General features: G+C 44.1%; 1 protein-coding gene across 1 annotated transcript; it reads left to right on the forward strand.

Moving 5' to 3' along the window:
* The first annotated feature begins 571 nt into the window (after nucleotides 1–571).
* DHTKD1 (dehydrogenase E1 and transketolase domain containing 1) lies at nucleotides 572–18,687 on the forward strand. Its single transcript, XM_032687551.1, has 17 exons — nucleotides 572–728; nucleotides 2,755–2,910; nucleotides 3,377–3,588; nucleotides 5,198–5,392; nucleotides 5,713–5,982; nucleotides 9,049–9,220; nucleotides 10,740–10,938; nucleotides 11,778–12,090; nucleotides 13,163–13,247; nucleotides 13,880–14,019; nucleotides 14,401–14,551; nucleotides 14,755–14,861; nucleotides 15,444–15,608; nucleotides 15,999–16,081; nucleotides 16,916–17,085; nucleotides 17,598–17,683; nucleotides 18,134–18,687. The coding sequence occupies exons 1-17, from the start codon at nucleotides 572–574 to the stop codon at nucleotides 18,233–18,235; spliced, it is 2,763 nt and encodes a 920-aa protein (XP_032543442.1). The 3' UTR covers nucleotides 18,236–18,687.
* Nucleotides 18,688–21,434: the final 2,747 nt, after the last annotated feature.

The following is a 21,434-nucleotide window of genomic DNA, read 5'->3' on the forward strand; positions in this document are numbered from 1 at the left end:
TACAGGAACGCATCCAGGTGGGTTTGGAATGTTTCCAGAGAGGGAGACTCCAGGCCCTCCCTGTGCAGCCTGTTCCAGTGCTCTGCCACCCTCCACGGACAGAAGTTCTTCCTGATGTTGAGGTGGAACTCCTTGTGTTTTAGTTTATGGTCATTGCTCCTCATCCTGACACCAAAGAGAGTCTGGCACCATCTCTTGGCACCTGCCTTTGAGATATTTATGTGTATTATGCAATCCCCTCTCAGTGTTCTCCTCTCCAGACTGAACAGGCACAGCTCCCGCAGTGTCTCCTCATAAGAGAGATGCTCCAAGACCCCTCACCAGCTTTGTGGATCCTCTCCAGTGGGAGGGGGTCTCTCGTGTCCCGACGAGCCCGGAACTGCACACAGCTCTCCACACGCTCCTCACCCGCAGCCCAGCACACCATCTCCCTCCCCGCTGCCCCGTTCTGTCCGCCCGGGGCAGCCCCGCCCGGCCCCGGCCCCGGCCCGGCGCCGCCCCCGGTGCTCTGGGCGGGCCGGGGGGCGGTGGCGGCGGCTCCGCGGGCGGTTGGGGCAGCGCGGCCGCGGCCATGGCGGCGCTGGCGGGGGGGGCCCGCGCCCTGCGCCGCGCTCTGCGCCCGCCCGGCCCGCAGCGCTGGTACCGCACCGAGCGCGGCGTCTACGGCTACAAACCCGGCAAGGCGGCGGCGCGGCGGGCGGCGGAGCCCCGCGGAGCCGGCAGAGCAGGTGGGACACCCCCGGCGCTGGGCTGGGCTGGGCTGGGCTGGGCGGCGGGGGCTGCCCCGCAGCGGGGACCGCGGGCCGTGAGGGGTCGGGCTGAGGGGCTCCGTGGGTTGTCCCTGCCGCCTCCCGTCCCCGCGGGGTCCCGGTGGGTCCCGCTCGCTCCCAGAGCCCTTGGTCGGGAAGCTTGTGGTGCCTGGCCCCGCGCCACCGGCAGCACCAGCTGCTGGAGTTACTTCAGCGATTCAGCAGTTTTGCTGCCCTAGAAGTACCTGTGCCCCGCTCTTGTCGTTTTCCTTTTGTATTACGGTGCTTGAACTGGCCATATGGGTACCAATGCAGGTAACTCTCTCCCACAGCGGTAACTGTGATGATTTTAACTCAGAAATAAGTTGGAAACTTCTCAAGTTGGAGAAATATAGTGCAGAAATATGATTTCAAATGCACAAAACTCTCCGGGGCAGGAGTGTGGTCCCTGCGATAACAACGTGGGAGACTTCGGTAGGAATGGGCTCCACAGGACAAGAGAGACAAGGAGCTGCTGGAGAGGGTCCACAAAGCTCATGGGGGATCTGGAACATCTCTCTGATGAGGAGACACTGCCGGAGCTGGGCTTGTTTAGTCTGGAGAACACTGAGAGGGGATCTCATCAATACACATAAATATCTCCAAGTCGAGTGCCAGGAGGATGGTGCCAGAATCTTTTCAGTGGTGCCCAGCAACAGGATGAGGAGCAATGGCTATAAACTAAAACACAAGAAATTCCACCTCAACATCAGGAAGAACTTTCCATGGAGGGTGACAGAGCACTGGAACAGGCTGCCCAGGGAGGGCCTGGAGTTTCCCTCTCTGGAGACATTCCAGACTCACCTGGATGCATTCCCATGTCATCTGCTCCAGGTGACCTGCCTTGGCAAGGAGGTTGGACTGGATGATCTCCAGAGGTCCCTTCCAAACATAATGATTCTGGGATTTTTTGTGAATTAAGCCTGTTGGACAGAAGCAGGAGTGAAACAGGTTCGTAGCTCGGGGACACCAAGTCCTGTCACAAAGTATCCTCCTTGTTAATAGTTAACATATTTCTATGTTACACTTTAAATGGCTTTCTTGCTGAGAGCATTGTGGGAAATGTTAGAGTTATGGGTTATGTCCCCCTTGCAGAACCCACTACAGAAAAGGGCCTGTTTTGAATGGGCTGACTTTATGAACAGAGTGGCTGGAGCAGGATGTCAGCAATGGAAACACAAATGTCAGAGAAATAACTTAGTGAAATGGTCTCAGAAGTGCATTGTTTTGGAAAATGAAAGCCTTCAGACTTGAATACTGTCAGCACCTTACCAAGATGAAAAGCCCCTCCTCACTAGGAATGGATTATAAACTGGCTCATATAATTAATTTGTAGCAGATTCTGCTTGCAGTATATTTGATTGCGTGCAGTTTATCAGCCTGGCCTGTGGTCTGTGCTCAGTGACAGTAAGGTGTGTGTGTGACCTTTCAGCTGCTCGTTTGCCTGTGGTGATAATTTTTACCACATTTGGCTCAGCGCATCCTCTTGGCTCCTGCAGAAACAGCCTTTTTTTCTGAAGTCATGGGACCTGAATTATTGTTAAGACCCAATCCTCCTGTCATTCCAGCAAGGAACAGGGGAGCATAACTGATATGATTGAGTTGGCTTAGGAAATAATACTTTGTGTGCTGCTGATGTGCTGTTCTCAAGTTGGAGGCACCTGTTGTAAAGAGATTCAAAGCAAAGTGAAGTAGTTCTGCATGTGTTTACAGGAGCCTAACTTATGAGAGGAGCCATGGGGAAAATCTAGAGCATACTGGCTGGAAAACTGGATGAGTGAGCAGATTGAACAGTTTGCTGATGGACGTATTGTAGGGTGATAAGGTGAAACCAACTGCTTACATACTCTCTTTCCAGCCAGAACCTTGACAGTTGCCAGTGGACAAAACATTCCTGTGTTGGTGCTGTAAGTGGATTAAATGTGAGCACATGTGTGATGCTGTTCTGCTTTCTTTTTGCTTTCAGTTGACCATGCTCTGGCTCGTTTAATAACTGCATACGCTGAACACGGCCACAAAGCGGCCAAAATAAACCCCCTGTTTGCTGGCCAGGCTGTTATGAACATGGTACCTGAAATCCAACAGCTGGCTGAAGTTCTTCAAGGGCCTCTCGTTACTACAGGTAAGTCCACAGCCTGCTCACAGTGAGTTCTGTTTGTGGGTGGTTTACTGGGAGGCTGTGGCCTCTGTGGAAGAGCCAGATATTGAATGGTGGTTCAATCAGTAATGAACTTTTGGATGAGAAATTGTCAACTTCAGCTTGCTTATGTCTGTTGCAGAAATCACAGTGCAACGAGTGGCTACCTTCCAGCATCTTTGGAAATCAGGAAAAGTTGTACTTGTTCTTACAGTTACTGATGTTAAACATTAATGTCTTGTTACTTTGATGACTTACATACTTAACACTATAGTGAAGCTGTCAAAGTACAGGGGCAGAAATCAAGACTTGTCTTTTCTTGTCTCTCTTAGACTGTTGCTGTGACCTTGAACAAAGGAGGGTCTCTCTCCATGCTTTATTTTCTCCAAAACACGCTTTAGTGCTTCCCCTTCCTCCCCCAAAGTGACTAATAACATTTATTTCCCACCAGGACTTCTAAACATGGGAAAAGAAGAATCTTCCCTAGAGGATGTGTTGGCTTACCTTGACCATATATACTGTGGGCATATTTCCATAGAAACAAGCCAGCTTCCAACTTTGGAGGAGAGGGAATGGTTTGCTAAAAGGTTTGAAGAGCTAAAGCAAGAAGCATTTACACCTGAAGAGAAAAAGCACTTGTGCAAACTGATGCTGGAGTCCCAGGTACCTTGTTCCCCATTGTTGGATTGTAATAGAGTCGTGGAATCTTGTCATGGATCCTTTACTGCTCTGGACACTATTCATGCAGAAAAAGAACAATCACTATCCTGAAAGGCTTTGACAGTGTGCAAGAGGAAGAGGTACAAGGTTTTGCAGTACACAAATGCAGCAATCTCACTGGAGTTTGTTGCTGAATTTACTTGGCAGCCGTTATTGAAACAAAGAGCCATATTTTGGTTTGTACAAACCCATGAGTAATCAGTCTTCAAAAGTGAGATTCTCTGAGGCTAATGATCTGACAGCTCACTGAAATGTTACTGGTGGGAACACAAGGCTGGGCAGAGCTCTGTGAAATCTTGTGTTCTGGTGCTGATCTATTTTACTGGCTTTAAGGTATGGTGTCTTTCAAGGTTTTGGGAGAACAAATCATAGCTGGACTGAGGTGTTATGATACAGCACTGGCAAATTTGCTTTTCAGCAAGGAACCTTTGTTCAGTGCATTCTGTGAGGAAATGAAATATTTACGTGCTTTCAAAATGTATAGAGAAAATTAATTCCAATACTTCTGTACTGTGAAAAATTTTAATTTTTTCCCCTTTTCTTCCCATGCTATCCAGAAGGATGGAAAGGTAGAAGAGCAGGATCGGTGAAAGTTGGAAAGGTAGAAGAGCAGGATCTGTGAAACTGTCCCTGTTTCCAGTTTTCCAAGTGGAAGGAGTGTTAAATGTAATATTTACCAATGACTAAATAGAAGTATATGGCCCATTTTGTATTTTGTTGCCTCTTTGGAAGTTATAGGAATTTGACAGTTACACAGGAGGTTGATATTGGGACCCTATTTTGATTTCAGTATGACCAGAACTATACTAAGAGTGTAGAATTTTTAACCCTGACAGAAAAACTGCTTTTATGAGTGAATAATTTTGTATCATTTATTCCTTAGAACTGAATGTTGCTTAACTAGAGGGTGTTCAGCAGTTGGCTCTGATTTTTGGGTGTGGATCTGTCTTCTCTGTTACAGACTTCATTTATTTTCAGTCTTCTGCAAAACACTAAGTAAACTTCCAGTGCTTCCAAAACTTGGTCACTTATGAGAGCTGTCTAGGCACAGGTGAATGGAGTGAAGTGAGAAGAAAATGAAATAAATACAGATTCATTTATTTTTCTTCTCTCAAGCATTCTAATCTGTGTACTAAGGACTGTGCCAAATATAAATCAAAATGAAACGCTGTGCTTCTCTAGCACTTTGTATCTCAAGATAGTTATGTTTTTTACTGTAAAACAACACTATTCCTTAATTTCCACCTAAAACAGGTAAACTGTTAAGTAATTTGTAAATTTTTCTGGTGTTACAGTTCTTCATACATCTCCTTCCACGTTAGACAGAGAGAGTTTGGTCCTCAACCCAACATTTTTCTGCTTAGGAGGAGATAAGAGCTGACTTCTTGTAGTCATCATAGCTTCTGGTCTCAGACTGTGTGGGTGGAGAGTGAGCCGAGACTTTGAAGGGGTGTTTTTTAGGTTTGTGTGCCTTAAGGATACAAACCTAAACCCTAAACAGAAGACTGCTGCTTCAAATAGCCTAATACTGAAGTTGTCCTGTTTTCCACAGGAGTTTGATCACTTCTTAGCCACCAAGTTTGCCACGGTGAAGCGCTATGGCGGTGAGGGGGCAGAGAGCATGATGGGCTTCTTCCACGAGCTGTTCAAGATGTGTGCGTACAGCGGAGTGACGGACGTGGTTATTGGAATGCCTCACCGGGGAAGGCTTAATCTCCTCACAGGTCTGCTTCAGCTTCCACCCGAGGTAAGAGGTTCATAATCTCAGGAGCAGTTGCTTGATGCCTGGTTTATTTGCGGTGAAATAAACCCCCAAAAGTTTGTCGTGTTCTAAGTGCTGGAGCAATAAAAGTTATCCTATGTGAGAGCGTTTTCCCCTCCTGTCAAAACTTCAGCCAACTGTCCACAGGAGGCTGTAAAAAGCACTCTAATGCAGGGCTTTCTGTGCTGTTATCAGAAGCATCCTTGTAATTTCAGGAGAAGGAGAGCATAGGGTTCAGTAAATGCTTTTCTCTCACCGTGTCAGTGAATCAGAAAAGGGTTTTGACCAAATCTGTTTCCATGCAGCTCATGTTCCGTAAGATGCGTGGTTTGAGTGAGTTCCCAGAGACTTCAGCAGCCATTGGGGATGTTCTCTCCCACCTGACATCTTCTGTAGACCTCGACTTCGGTGCCCACAGGCCTGTGCACGTCACCTTGCTGCCCAACCCCTCACATTTGGAAGCCATCAATCCAGTGGCTGTGGGCAAGACACGGGGGAGGCAGCAGACCCTGCTCGATGGAGATTACTCCCCAGACAGCTCTGCACAGCCTGGGGACAAAGTTATTTGCCTGCAGGTATTTTGCTCACAATTCCTAACTGATCTTTGTAAGACTTGCTGGACTAGAATGTGAACAGAAGTGTATATAGAAATATCAAAAAAACACTGATTTGATGTATAACGACAAGTACTGGGATCCTCTTTATGGGGAAAGGGGAGGGCAAGGAAGATTTCCAGGTGCCATATGTGATGATACTGGCATTTAAACAACTGCACCTCTAAGATTTCTGAAGAACTGCTTCTGATATCTTCCTTTTTTAAAATAATACTCTGCATTGGGAGCCATGTGTGCCTTTCCTCACAGACTACTTTTGCATTTAAACCACCACCAGAATCCTTCTTTTAAATTAATAGGTTTGGAGAAGATCTGTCAACAAGGTTGCAGAATCCTCAGGAGGATTTAGAATTTTGTCATTTTATCATGGTACTGTTGAAGACTCTGCTGGAATTAGTTTTTACTCCTTGCCCTGACTTTTTTAGTTGTAGAGGCAATCCTAAATTGTACCTTGACAAATTTTCTTTTCTTACATTGTGTTCAACTTGGAAAAACAAGTGAGTCAAACTCTTCACATTTTAAAGCCAGGAGTAAAAACGAGTTGGGCAGAACTGTTCTCCTGTGAAGCCTGATCAACATGGAGGAATTTACATATAGAAGTGAAAACGTAATTCAGTTCAAAAAATGTTTTGCTTCCTTCTGGAAAAGGTATTGAGAAAAAGCAGAAACAAATATCTTGGGGCAAGTTTGGGTTCTTATATTTTTTTATTTAAAAAAAAGGGTTTAGGGCATGCAGGTTCAGGGAGATATTTGTGGCCCACTGTGTCTCCTCCTCATATTTCTGTGCAGTTGTGTCAGTTAGTTTGAGAACATACTCTTGTTTCTTAGATTCTCTCTTTCTCATAATGTTAGATTTTCACCATGTAGTAATGAGAGTACGGCAACTCTTTAAACAAAGATTCTTCAGGATAAATGGACCTTCCCTATGCAGGAAAAATTTAACTGTTTGGTTTTTGTACAGGTAAGTGGTAGGGCGGGTTGCACAGTAGAGAAGAACAACATTAAATCTGAGCTAGACACCTCCATGTTAGTAACTGATTCAAAGTATTCCTAAAAGAAAGAAAATGTTTCATGGAATCGTGATTGTGGCTTCAAGAGGTCCAAGGGTTAGGTTGAAAAAAGAAAAAAAGGCCAATTTTTACTTGTGACTGTTAACTGCTCTCACTCAGCTAATTGAGAAGAAAGAGATGAAAGCAGACACCACCTTTTTCAGAATCTTGGTTTGGAAGTTTCTCTTTGGTCTTTCTGGGGATTTCTGTTTTTACAGTGCTTTTTCTTGAGAAATGTAAGTGCAGACACTCTGAATTGAGGTTTGCTCTGGCACCTGCTCTATTTTTCCACTAGAATAGAACTTCCACTAGCCTGAGGGCAGAGCTTGAGGGGAAAAAGAGTAAAGATCAGCTAAGGTGCCAGTGTAAGCCTAGTTGTCCAAAGTCTGAAAATCTTTTTTTGGAAATTCAGTGTGCTTAGAATATATGAGGACTATAAAACTCTTCTGCATGGACACCTCTGCAGTGTTTAGTTGTCCATCTCTGCTGAGAGTGGCTTATTTTTCACCTTTTCACATACCTTAACTCCACTTCCTGGACATCAGGCAACTACTGATGTTTATGATTTGAACTGAAATTTGAGAATAAGATCTCCCAGAAAGAAATTTCAAATTTGACATTCTACTGTCAGGGTCACTGTTTAATGAATTAAACTCATGGTGACCTTGCTTTTATGTCTTTTGCTAATGCAGCCCAGAAAAAAAAGAGTGTCCTAGCAAAAACTGTCTCCATCTTTCTGGTAGAATGAGGAAAATCCTACCTGCACCACATGAATTGGATCCTCTGGGGTTTGAGATGATATGAAGAGGCTTGTATAGCCACACTCTAGGTTTTACTAGGATGTGCTGGAGGCCATAAAGTTCTCTCAGATGTTTTAGGGTCTTCACTCAAATACCATCACTGAGATACATAGCCTTCTTAGGCAGCAGAAGAAACCAGGAAGGAAAAGTGAAACCCCAACACTTCAGGGGCAAGTGTAGCATGGCAAGGGATAGAGTGGGGGTGCTGGGTTGTCTCTCTTGCAGTAGTTACCTTTGTTTTTCTGTGATACCTCTTAAAAAACTGTATCAGAACTGTATGAAACCCAGTGCTGCCATTTCACTGGTTGCACCTCTACTGCCTTGCAGATGTATTTGCATCTCAAAAGTCTCCTGAGGCTTGACATCACTATCCCATAGCTAGAAGGTAGAACTGTCAATAAGAAAGTACATAAACTTGCATAGTGACTTTGATCTGCAAAGGACTGAGTCTGCATTCTGAGGAAGCTGTGATCATATTCATCAATGGAGAACCATCTCTAGTTTTGAAACATTGGAATGCTAAATGATACTCATGCTGGTATCTCTAGCCTTTTTGGAAATCTGGTTTGGACATCACAGTGGACTCCCCTCCCCTTTCAAAGTATTTTTTTATTTGCAACATTTATTTGCTATTCCTATTTTGAAATGTAGCTAAGAATTTAGGTTTTATTTCCTTCTGAAAGCTTTTATTTGCTTTTGAATGCTTTGGTTAATTTTCCTCTTGTTTTTTTCCTGTTGTGTCTGTTCTTGTCTTTGTTTGGTAAGGTAGGAGTAGGCATAAGTCCCAGTTCACCCAAATTCAGCAAAGAGTGCTGAATTTGTCCAGGGGTCAGGGACTTGCTGCTGACTGCTGCAGCTTTGCCATAGCCAGGACACTTGCAGTCTCCTGGGCACTGGTGGGTCAATTTTAGGAGTTTATAAGTCAGTTCTAGGTAGGAATTACATCAGGCAGTCATGTATGCACGTTGGCTGCTATGGCCTTTTGTTAGTGATAAGGTAACATAAAGTCTCAAATCATGAAAACAGTAGTCTGAAAGGTTTTAAGAAGTGGGCCCAGCTGGAACAGTATCTGTTCCATGTACTCAATTTAAAGGTGTTGCTTAATAAGTTACAGTTTTGATTTTGCTGTTCCTCCAGTATTTCCTAATGAGACTTTTCCATCTTCTTCCCTAATGTAGGTTCATGGCGACGCTGCTTTCTCTGGGCAAGGGATTGTTCCTGAAACACTGACCCTCTCTAATCTACCACATTTCAGAGTTGGTGGGAGCATCCACTTGATAGTTAATAACCAGCTGGGCTATACCACTCCTCCAGAGCGAGGAAGGTCGTCCCTGTACTGCAGTGACATTGGTATGTGGAGCTGAATCAGGAGGAGAATTGCCTGTTGTGTCAGAAAGGATTTTTAACTTTAGTGTGGATATGTGCTGTGCTGTGGGCTTTTTATAGCAAGTCCCTATCAACTCTGGGGAGCTGTGCTAATATAGCTCCAGTTTCATGATAGAGTAGAAATTAAAATTATTATCGATTATTTCCTCCTACTGGCAACAATTCAGATGCTAAAAATATGCCCTCCCCCATCTGCCTTATGGCAAAGACTAAACACCAAGGGAAAACCTGATCACATTTTCACGGGATGTTATGAAATATTTGCAAGATTACTGTGAAGTCTCTGTAACTCGTTTAATTTCTGTCATGTCATTGACAGCTTTCAAAAAAGTGTTGCGATGGAGTGTGTAACATGTATTTTAAATACATCTTCTCAAATTTCATCAAAATCACCCCAGTGTGTTTTCTGAGCAAGATTTATAGGTCAGATACTCCTTCATTTTTCTGCTGTGCTTGTTGTCAGGTGAGCTTGTTGAGCTTTTAATGGAAAGATGAGGCTCAAGACCTTTCTAAGCTTAAACTAGAAGTCTTTTGTTTTGGACTGATCTTTCTTAGTGATAAACAGATATATTATCAGTAGGATTAGAGACTTAGTAGTAAGTTCTCTTGTGTATGTCACTTATAACCAAAAATATGCTTTTGTATGTTTTTAAGACTTAACATTAAGTATTTGTGTTTGTTTTATGGTTTCATCAAACCAAACAGGTAGATTCATTAATCTGGTAAGGTAGATAGCATATGTTATTATTACTTTTCCCTGGGCTGGTTTTGTCTTCTGGGTTGTTTTTGTTTGTTGTTGTTTTTTTTTCCTCCATCCTCAATTTTCCTTTCTTCTTACCTGTCAGTGAGGAGGGAAGATGTTACCATTTGACTTTCAGGATTTCACTGAGGAGGGAAACTTGACATGGGTCAGGAATGGCTGAAATATCTTAATTTCCCAGAATTTGGACAGATAAAGTACAGGGGGAGCACTGTTGCTGGGAGGATTTGCAGCCAAATTGTCATACAGGGGAGGGTGTTGATACATTTGAATTTTGCAGTGTTTTCTTTAATGAAAAAAACTCTCTGGAACAGGGGACAAGGGAGAAGGTTGTTTCTGGCCTGTATGAAATCACAGTAGTGATAGCTTAGGATAAGAAGGAAATAAAATTTAATTTTTGTTTGAAAGAGGAGCGATCAAATAGTTCTCTCCCATTCTCTGCAGACTTCCAGATCCATAACATGCAGGAACTGTGTATAGAAAGTCCTCTGGGAATTTAGTGCTTGTAAAGAAGTTGTGCACAAATACAAGAGGTTGGGCTAATTGTACTGTCTCTCAGGAAAGACTCCTCTCCTTACCCCAGCTCCCATCACAAAGAGCATCTGTCGTACATTTGTTGTTACATTCACTTCACGAGTTGTCTGTAATTTCAGCAGAGTAGGTGTCTGTTTTCTCTGGAAGGGGTTTCGTGGGATTACTGTTATGTTCCGAATCCCTGGGCAGGTAAGATCATTGGGTGTGCAGTTATCCATGTGAATGGGGATGATCCTGAAGAAGTTGTCCGTGCCACACGCCTGGCTGTCGAGTACCAGCGCCAGTTCCGCAGGGACGTCATCGTAGACTTGCTGTGCTACAGGCAGTGGGGCCACAACGAGCTGGATGAGCCCTTCTTCACCAACCCCTGCATGTACAAAATCATCAGGTAAGGGAGGGTTCCAGCACCTCATGGGGAACCCGAAATGTGCTTGGGTCTACACCAACTCAGTATTGCTGCTGCAGCAGAAGTTCCTGTGTTCCTCCACCATATGGACAGGTCTTCATGTAAGTGCAGCTACACTGTCAGCAGCCCTTGACTGAGGTGTGACTCTGATAATGAGATGTTAATGAGGGTAATCGCTAGTGTTGGCTCTTAAATATGCAGTCTGATGCCTCTTGGAGCACACAGCTCTTGGATTTCAAATTCGTGACCATTAGTAATCAGAAGGCAAAGTTGTCTTCTGGGTGCCAAGGGGAAGTGTGGATAATGTGGGAGAATGGGCAGGAAGCCAGTGTGATGTTTGTCTTGTCTTTGCCTGGTCCTGCTGGGACTCATCTTCATGAGCATTTAAATGTATTCAGATCCCATCCTTATCCCCAAAGCAAAATACACAAAAATTTACTGGCCTGTGAATTCTGGTGTTTTAGGCAAAGCATTTATAGAATGGATGGCTTGATTCTCATCTAATGCTGAAGTCCTGGTGTGAATTTCTCTGAAGAAAATATGCATGGTAACACAGAGGGGTTTTGCACTCGTTTTTACCTGTAACTGCCAACTCTAGGCACCTTTTTTTTTAATAAAAGACTGTAAAACACATATTCAAGAGAACTGTTATCTTTCTGAAAATCCCAGGAAAGGAGACTTGATGCAAATGACTGTAATGCACCAGGACACCATTTATTTTAGTTTTCCACGGTACCTGGCTGTAGTAAGGTGGTATTTTCTTGTTCTATGACAGTGTTTTCAGATTTCATCTCTATGGGGTTTGATTCCCTCCCTGACAGATCCCGTAAGAGTATCCCGGACACGTATGCAGAGCACTTGACAGCTGCTGGGCTCATGACTGAGGCTGAAGTGTCCGAGATGAAGACGACGTACTATTCCAAACTCAACGACCACCTTGCCAACATGACGTCGTACAGCCCACCTGCCACCAACCTGCAGGCTCACTGGGAAGGCTTCGTGGAGCCTTCTGCTAAAATCACCACCTGGGACACAGGGATGCCTGTGCCACTGCTGCAGTTCATCGGAGCCAAGTCTGTGGAGGTGCCCGAAGAGCTCCAGATGCACGGCCACCTCCTGAAGACCTACGCGCAGGTCAGTAGAGGGTGGTGATGTTTCTGGTCCCATTGCTCAGAGGTACGACCTGTTACAGGAAAAATCTAAACACAGTAAGACTGCCAGTTAGAGAGTAGCGTGGTATTCTCTGGGAAAAAAACCAGCTCACTGTTTCAAGGCTCATATTATGCCATTTTTTCTCCAGGTTTGAAGAAAGACGTGTCTTCTCCCCCCAGATCTGACCATATACGTTATTTTGTTATTTCAACAATGATTTGTTGCAATGAAGAAAAAAAACTTATAGAAAATAGTTTATTATTCTTACAACTAATAGAAACTGGTATGATAAATGACTAACATTTATATACTTTATGATTAGAAACAGTATTTTGTGAGAGAATGAGTCAGGAACCTGGTAATCGTGTACACAGTTTCCACAGCCAGTAGTGAGTGTTTTATGGTTTATATATATAAACATCAGACAACACGTGGCCGAGTTTGACAGCCAGGGTTTGATAGCTCCTAAGTTTGTGTTTGGTTTGGCTTGGTTTGGGGTTGTGAATGTTTCCCTCTGATGAATGATGAGCATGTGCAGGTGTCTGGTTGGCAGCTGTCGAGAGGCTGTGAGTTGATTATTTCAGAAGGCTGATGTTCTTGTCTTCCCAGCCCAAGGCAAGAATTTCACAGCTGGGTGTGATCATTTGTCTGCAGTTCTGCAGGCCAGAACAGGGACGAGTTCTGGAGACTGAAATACTTACACCTGGCGTCTTTCATCATTGCTAACCAGACAGACCCAAAATTCTGTCAAGACTACACTCTCTGCTGTGATTTTTAATATTTTCAGACTAAGATTAATTTGTCAGTCCAGTTTGTTGACTGGTAGGTGAACACGTGGATCATCCATGGTTTTGTGGCCCTCAGGCAACCTTCAGGATGTGCTTAAATAAGACTGTGTATTCCAGTCCAACCTAAGCTGGCTGCAGGAATGTAGCATTTCTCTCCATAATGTTTTATTTTTTTTCCTAGCTTCTGTTATTGGTCTGTGCCACCGAAAGAGCTACAGATGAAAAAAGGCAAAATAGTAACTTTTCATTGTTCTTTACTTGTTTAGTCAAGAGTTCAAAAAATGGAGGAAGGAAGAAAGTTGGACTGGGCAACAGCTGAAACTTTAGCATTTGGTTCTCTGCTGAGCCAAGGTAAGAGGTGACAGCAGACAATAAAATACTTTTGCTTTAATGTCAATAAAGGATAACATTAGACCTGTTAGGTGTTTCTAAGTAAAAAGATTGATATGTATAAATTTGAAAATTTGCAGGAGAAGGTAAATATGAATCCTGTATGTCACTAATATTTGTAGATTAAGTCCTAAATGTCTTCAAAGAATTGTTGCTTCCTATCACTCCCCAAAAATATTTGTGCACAGAGCTAAGCATGTGAGCAATGCATCTGAAATCAGTGGGGCTCCCACGTACACTGCTTTATGCTACTATTTCTTTTCCCTCCTCTCTTGCCTGAATTCATTATCTCCATTTGCCTGTGATGCAGAATGCATGTTTTTTGCAGTTTGCTTCAGTAAATTGAACCATGTACCCCAAAATGATTCTTGGCTGCAGGGAGGAGAGAAGAGAAATGTCAGAGCATCTCTGTCCTTGTGAGTTGGAGCTGCTGCGGGTTAAGAATTTAATCTCAGATTTGATGTTGCTAATGAGAGAAATGCAAGAAGAGACAGAACAAGAGATGTAATATTTTGGACATGGAGAGTTGTTGTCTCGCATGTTTCCTTTTTACATGACTTGCTAATTCAGTGTTTTCTTTATTGCTTGGCAAGGGTTTAATATCAGACTAAGTGGACAAGATGTTGGCAGAGGAACCTTCAGCCAACGACACGCGATGTTGGTTTGCCAAGAGACAGATGATACCTACATTCCTCTGAATCACATGTCCCCAGACCAGAAAGGTTTCCTAGAGGTGGGTTCTGTGGTCCACAAGACCACCTTCTTCCTGTTGTGCTGAAACAATGCATGTTTTAAGGCTGCTGGGATACATGTAGGTAGCCTGTATGTTCTGGCAAACACCAGATACAGGGACAAGACAACTGTCAGGGCGCTCTTGTTCTTTGTAGTTACAAACGACAACTTTAACAAGGGGTTTTGCTTTTCTTTGAGAGATCAGGTATTATTCTTTTCCCCTCAGTGTCTTCAGCCAAAAGCAAAACAGAGGTGACCATCAGTTGCCTTTAGCAGTGCACGTCCTCAGTGTGCCCCGCACTGAAGTGCCTGGTTCTGAGGGTTCTTAACCCTGGGTTGTCTTCTTCCTTACCTGCCCCTCCCAACAATTTCCTTTTGTTAGGTGAGTAACAGTCCCTTGTCTGAAGAAGCTGTGCTTGGTTTTGAATATGGAATGAGCATTGAGAGCCCCAAGTTACTGCCAATTTGGGAAGCTCAGTTTGGAGACTTCTTTAATGGAGCCCAGATAATATTTGACACTTTCATCTCTGGAGGTGAGTGTACGAGGAGATAATATATGTAAAAATGAATCATTTGTACTATGCACATTTTTAGAAAATCCAGCATGCCAGCAGCATGTTTCAGGCTTGTATTTAATGATGTGAAAATCAGCTATTCTTTTTTGCTGAGTAGTTTCTGCAAAGTAATGTGTTCTGTGGAAATCATTCTTCCCTTCCTCCTCATTCTGTGTTTCCAGGTGAGGCCAAATGGCTTCTGCAGAGTGGGATAGTAATTCTTCTTCCCCATGGCTATGATGGTGCAGGCCCTGAGCACTCATCCTGCAGGATGGAACGGTTCTTGCAGGTACCCACCACCCCTGTTGGGGTCACATGTCCCCCAGCACAGCACTGGCAGTCAGTGCTCTGGGAGTTGTGCTGCAGAAATGCAAAGTGGGGATTCCTGGTGTACCTGCTCTGGTGCAAGACTGTGATGGAACCTTGTGATAAGTGCTTGTGGTTCCTGTTGCATCTGTCCTCTAAACACAGATCATACAAACAGAAGGCTGCACACTGTTAAATAACAGTGAATCTGTGGCACATTAAAAAAAAAACAAACACTTAAAATTCATCTAAGCTGTTTCATCTAAGTAAAGGAAAGGGCTTGGAGCATTTTAGAGAGATGCTGCCCCTCTCATGAAGAAGTCGTGACCTGTTAAAAAATCTGTCATGGCCTGGTTGCAGTGTGCTAGAAGGAGGCATTCAGATGTAATCTTACCAGTTGAATGCTAAAGCCATTTCTTCTCTGAAGTTCTTCCCTTGCAATCATCTGAATTGGGATATTTGTTCACCTCTTCCTATACAGGTCTGTGTGTCTTGTGTGCCTGGATTTTTTCTTGCATATTTGTCTCACTGCTTTCTTTGGCATTGCTATATCCCCCCTATACAGATGTGTGACAGCTCAGAAGAAGGAGTTGATGGGGACCAGGTCAACATGTCAGTTGTCCATCCCACCACCCCAGCACAGTATTTCCATTTACTCCGGAGGCAAATGGTCCGAAACTTCAGGAAACCTCTCATTGTTGCATCTCCCAAAGTGTTACTGAGGCTCCCAGTAAGCTGAAAAATACCTTTTCTGTTTTTTGGGGGTTTTGATCCTCTTCTTCCTACTCTTTTGTGTTCTCTTCCCCTTTCTTTTTGTTGTTTTTCTGTGTTCTCTGATCTCTGCTTTAGGGTCAAATCAGTGGTATTTTTCCTGTTTGGGACTGAATGGGTTGAAGGTTAAAGCTGAGTGGAGGTGAGCTAGAATTAGGGTTGATTCTAGGTCTGACAGTGTTCTTGGGAAGCTTATCATTCCATCTGTCATTGGGAGTGGGAATGGGAATAGGAGGGAGAGGGAAGGCTATATTTTGTACTTACCAAAACCCTGTCTCAGTATTCTTTCTGACTCTGGCCTAAGGGAAAGGTAGCAAGACTTGGTAACTTCCAACTCTCTCTCATGCAGGCTGCTGTATCAAGTTTTGAAGAAATGGCCCCAGGGACAACATTCAAGCCTGTCATTGGTGACTCCTCAGTAGATCCTAAAAGGTAGCTTTACTTGCTTAGAGGAGAAGCTCAGAAGGGATGTCCTGTCCCTTTCTCCTACCTAACACCTCAAATTTGAAGTGGTAGGAAAGAGGTGACTTTGGGAGACAAATGCTGTTTTGTGGTTGGTGACTTAGTTTTACTTGTTCCTCTCCTTTTCTTCTGGTAATTGTTGGTAGTTACCATACCTGTCTGCAAAACAGTGAGGTGTTCAGGCAGGTGGCCCTTGCCCCCACAGGGAGGTTGTGTCTGCACTTACTTACCTGATGGGCACTATTCTGCTTGGCACTATTCCTTGGCTGACAGTCACTGGGAGCAGCTGTTACACAAATCATAGATTCATTTATGTTGGAAAAGACCCTCAAGATCATGAAGTCCAAACTTTAACCCAGCACTGCCAAGTCCATGACTAAACCATGTTCCCAAGTGTCACATTTAGACTTTTAAATACCTCCAGGGATGGTGATTCCACTGCTTCCCTGGGCAGCCTGTTCCTGTGCTTGACCCTTTCAGTGAAGAAGTTTTTCCTAATATCCAATCTAAACCTCCTGTGATGCAACTTGAGGCCATTTCCTCTTGTCCTGTTGTGTGTTGCTTGGCAGAAGTAACTCCCACCTGTCTACAACCTCCTTCTAGGTAGCTGTAGAGAGTGAGAAGGTTGAAGGGGAGTGGGAGGCAATGGAAGTCAAAGAAGAGAAATGATGGTCTAGGGAAGCAATTCAGCTTCATAAAGTTGTCTTTGAAGTTTGGCTGGTTCTATTTGTTGGAAGTGTGATGCTGTTCTGCACTGAGTTTCTGTAAAACCCTTAACTTGGAAACATTCTTGTTTTTCTTCAGTGTCACCCAAGTGGTGCTGTGTTCTGGAAAGCATTACTATGCTCTGGTGAAGCAAAGAGAGACACTGGGAGAGAAGCAGCACAACACAGCTCTTCTGAGACTTGAGGAGCTCTGTCCTTTCCCCCTGGAGGCTCTACAGCAAGAGTTGAGCAAATACAGCCAAGCAAAAGGTCAGCCAGACTTTTACCTTTGTGTTTCTGGTGTCTTTGAAGTATTGAACTGAATCTGTTGCCTACCTTTTAGGATAAAGAGCTGTAATGGCTTTTTCCACTTTGCTCTTCCAAGTGTTTCTAGAGTGGGATAATGCAAATGTTTGTCTTGTGCTAAAAGAACTTGTCTCTTTGCTATTGTCTCTCTGCTTCCAAAAAGTAGGACTGAAAATCAGAGTGAGCCATTTGGGATGTTTTTTGCACTGGTCTTTGCAGTCCAGTCCTTTAAGTAGTTTTGAAAACAGCAGTAGAAAAACTGAATATACACACAGTGTACCCCTGTGGTGGACACACTTTGGGTTTGAGTTCAGCAAGCTGGGACCGGCAAGGGAATTCAATCTAGCAAGCCTTCATTTTAGAGGTAGTGCCAAGGCAAAAAAGGTAGAGGTGCTAAAAAAAGAAAAAACTGTCCTCTTTGAGCTGCTGAAAAGATAAATGTGTGCATTTGTAATGTACCCTTATCCTTCCTTTAGTCTTCATCTGGAGTCAGGAAGAACCACAGAACATGGGTCCATGGTCCTTTGTGTCACCACGGTTTGAAAAGCAGCTGGGGCTTAAGGTAAGATAAGATGTCCACAGGTGTTATGAAGTTCAAAGTTCTCCTTAAATGCAAAATTCTGTGGTGCTTACACAAAAACCTAATCCTGATGCCTAAACCAGACACATGTTCTAATTTAAGCTGCTTCTGCTCTTTATAGCACCATTGGTCATGGGCAAGACTGGAGCCTTATTTTACTCTGTGTTTAATCAAAGTAGATAGGATAATGAAAGATCCCAGCTAGGAAACAGCATGCTTGGAGTAGGGGAAGAATCCAAAGCTGCCATTTGCTCTGGCATATCATGCACTATAATGTCCTTTGAGCCACGGCCTGTGGGAGATGGAGGACAACTTCCTGCATTACTTCCAGCTGGTGATATCTGCCAGCAGATATCCCCATGGCATCAGGACCTCGAGATGCAACCCTGTTCCTGTGCTTCATTGATCATTTCCTCCCAACTCCAATTTCAGCTCCGCCTTGTGAGCAGACCTCCCCTCCCAGCCCCAGCTGTTGGCATTGGAACCCTCCACAACCAGCAGCAGGAAGACGTTCTGAGGAAGACATTTATCTAAGTTTTCAACAGACAGACTGCTCCTGCTGCCAGTCGTGTTTGGTGCCTCCTCCTGTGAAGAAGAACAAAGGCCAGATCCTTAAGACTCTTGGTTCTCCAAAATGGAAACCAGAAAAAGGGTGGAATCAGTTTGATAATGATGAAGAAATTTTTTCATGTAGGGGAATACCTAATGATGAGAAAGGATGCCTGTTACTCTTGATACTTCTTGTTCTCTTGTAGTATTTTCTACAAAACATCTTTTTAAAGTTAAAACCAAAATCCATTCTAGGGGACAGATTGGTGAGGTGACTATATAATGCCTTATATCACACTGCTTATCTGCACTTTACAGTTCCTGAGATGGTGCATGTGTGGAAACAGGCTCTGTTTCTTCTGTTTTCACATAAGTGTTAGCACTGTTTGGTCAAATAAATGCTTCCCCATGCCTGGGAATGAGCCATTTCTATAGCAGAGTGTTGTGAATTTTCCCCTTTTTCTTTTCCTGTGGGCCAGGAATGAAATCTATTGTGGCTGGTGGTGCTCTTATCAGTGCCTGAGTTGTTAAAGCAGGATTCTGGGGGGAAACCTTGCAGGATGACTCCTGAAGGCTTCAGGCACCACTGTTTTTCTCATCTGGAGGGTGAGAAACTCTGAAGGAAGGTTTCAGCATAGCTGTCATCTGGGGAAAGGAAAGAAACCAATCTTAATTGAGAAACAGAGGATAAATGACCAAAACATTGAGAGTAAGCAGGAGAATAATGAAGCTGGATGGAAGAGGGAGGTAAAAGCTGGCCAGGCAGACCCCAGTGTTGACTGCCCCACAGCAGCATTCCCATCCAAATAGGATTTTTCCCATCTTTTTTTTTTTTTTTTCAGGTTTCAGTGTAAAGTTGGCATCTCCCTGCTCCTCTCCAGGTTACCTGGGGGAGCGTGGTTGAGTAATCCAAACTCATGAGCCAAAGACTTCTCTGAAAAGAAGCAAGTAGGGTTTAACCAAATCCAGTACTTCCAAACAGAAAGTCATGGCAGGTGAGGAAGGGCAGATCTCAGGCAGGGTGTGCATTCAGTTGGGGAGGCAGCTCCCAAAATCATCTCTGAAGCCTGCTTTGCTGTTTCGTTCTAGGTCATTCACACATTCACTCATTAACTCCATATGACCCAGAAATAACCTCTGTAATCCCTCTTCTGTGGTGTTTCACGTCACTGCTTTAGCACATCCATCTCTGTGATGTGAAATCATGTTTCTCCCACTTTGCTCTAGCAAACTTCACAACTTCTTACTCATCCTGAACAGCTTTATCTAATCAAGGCATATTCTGGTTTAAATTTCTGCTGATAAGTAGAAAAAGGAGGCTGAAGAGAAACATTGCTTTGGCTGCAGCTGTAGCCAAGGAAGTTGTAGAGCACAATCACCAGCCTTGACTGGTGATTACATAAACCCACATTTTTTTTTTCACTATGACAGGGCACACAAGGGAGGAACAGACCCTGTGTTTTGAGTTTCACGTGGCCCAAACCTGACCTTGCTGTGCACCACTCCCCCACAGGCTGTGCAGGTCAGGTTATCCAACCAAGCAAAGGATGCTTGGGTGCTCCAAGCCCGTTTGATGCTCCTGGTGGGAGACACAGCTATTTCTGCAGAGCTGCTCAGCTCAATGCCCCCTGCTCAGCCTTGGTGTGCCATGGAGCTCCCCAGGGATACTGGGGTGGGAAGGGAGAGCTCTCCTCGGTATTGCTGACGCAGACTGCCTGCAGAACACTGCTCTTCCATGATGGCAAACAGCTCCCAGGAGCAACACAAAGCACTTGCTGACTTAGGGGCTTACGCTGTTTCTCCCATCGATTTTGGATGCACACAAGGCTGTTTTCCATCTGTGCACCATGCTCTGCTCTGCAGGTAGGTGTGGCTCTGCCTGCACGGGGCTGGAGTGCTTTTGCCAAAAAGCATTTGGGAAAAGAAGCAGAAATTAGAATTACAGAGCCATAGAATACTCTGAGTTGGAAGGGACCCACACAGATCATTGAGTCCCACTCCTGGCCCTGCACAGGACAACCCCAAAACCACACCATGTGCCTGAAAGCGTCCAAATGCTTCTTGAACTCTGTCAGGCTTGGGGCTGTGACCACTTCCCTGGGGAGCCTGTTCCAGTGCCCAACCACCCTCTGGTTGGAGAACCTTTTCCTTGCAAAAGCCCCAGGGGTGAGCACTGCTTGACAGTGGGAGCAAGTTTCCTGAGTGTGCAGGAAACAACTCAGGGAAGTGCCAGATGCAATGGCACACAAATTTGGTGAGTGGCTCACAGAGCTGGTCCCAGTCCTTGGACAGGAGAATGTTGTGGGTTATTAACCCAAGGAGAAGTGAAGCTTTGTGTGCTGTTAGGTAGCGAAGGAGCTGACTGAAAAGAGAGAGTGTTACAGGGCTTGTGCATTGTGGTGTGTCAGGATTTTCAGAGAAGTGTGAGAATGGAAGAAAAAAAAGTAAAGGCACTGAAGGAATGAGCTCTTAGGTTGAGCAGCTCATTCAAAGCAGCAGAAACTCTCGGTGACAGGAGGAAGACACATCAGGAGAACAAATATTTTAAAACTTGTTTTTTAATAACGGGGATGTTAGTTTAGATTTGAAAAATCTAACCTGAATTTTGAACGTTCAAAGTTCTGAACACAGTAATATTTTGAATAAGCAAAGAAAACAATACTGCATTTGGATTTCTTTTTTTATTTCTGTCACTGAGAACCCACTCGTGAGTGACACAGAAATATTTGTTCAGCATACCTGAGGTGGTGCATCTGTGTCAGTATGGACTAAAGAAACCTCATGGACTTTTTATCAATCACCACAACAAGGGCCAGTGACTTAGGACAGTTTGCTGTGAGAAGTGAGCTAACAAGACCTATAGAAGTTCATTAAATTAAGATAAGTATGGCTAAAATTCTAAACAAAGGGCAATTACAAGAAATTTCCTGAAACTCAGCTATTAACCCAGCAATTATTTGGAGATTATAATCTACAAGTAAGATGCCAGGCCTATTAATTATGGGCGTTTGTCAAATTATTCAAGAACTATGGGTGAAAGCAATTGCTGCAGAACTGCTCATTAGTATTTGTGAAATTACGACCATATAAACTGGAAGAAAAAGCTTTTCGCAGTGATTTCAGATAAGGGAGGCTATTGAACAAAATTGTTTAAAGATATTGTAGCATGGTCTCAGTTCAGAGA

This window comes from Chiroxiphia lanceolata, chromosome 5 (genome assembly GCF_009829145.1).
Source record: "Chiroxiphia lanceolata isolate bChiLan1 chromosome 5, bChiLan1.pri, whole genome shotgun sequence".
Taxonomy (NCBI): domain Eukaryota; kingdom Metazoa; phylum Chordata; class Aves; order Passeriformes; family Pipridae; genus Chiroxiphia; species Chiroxiphia lanceolata.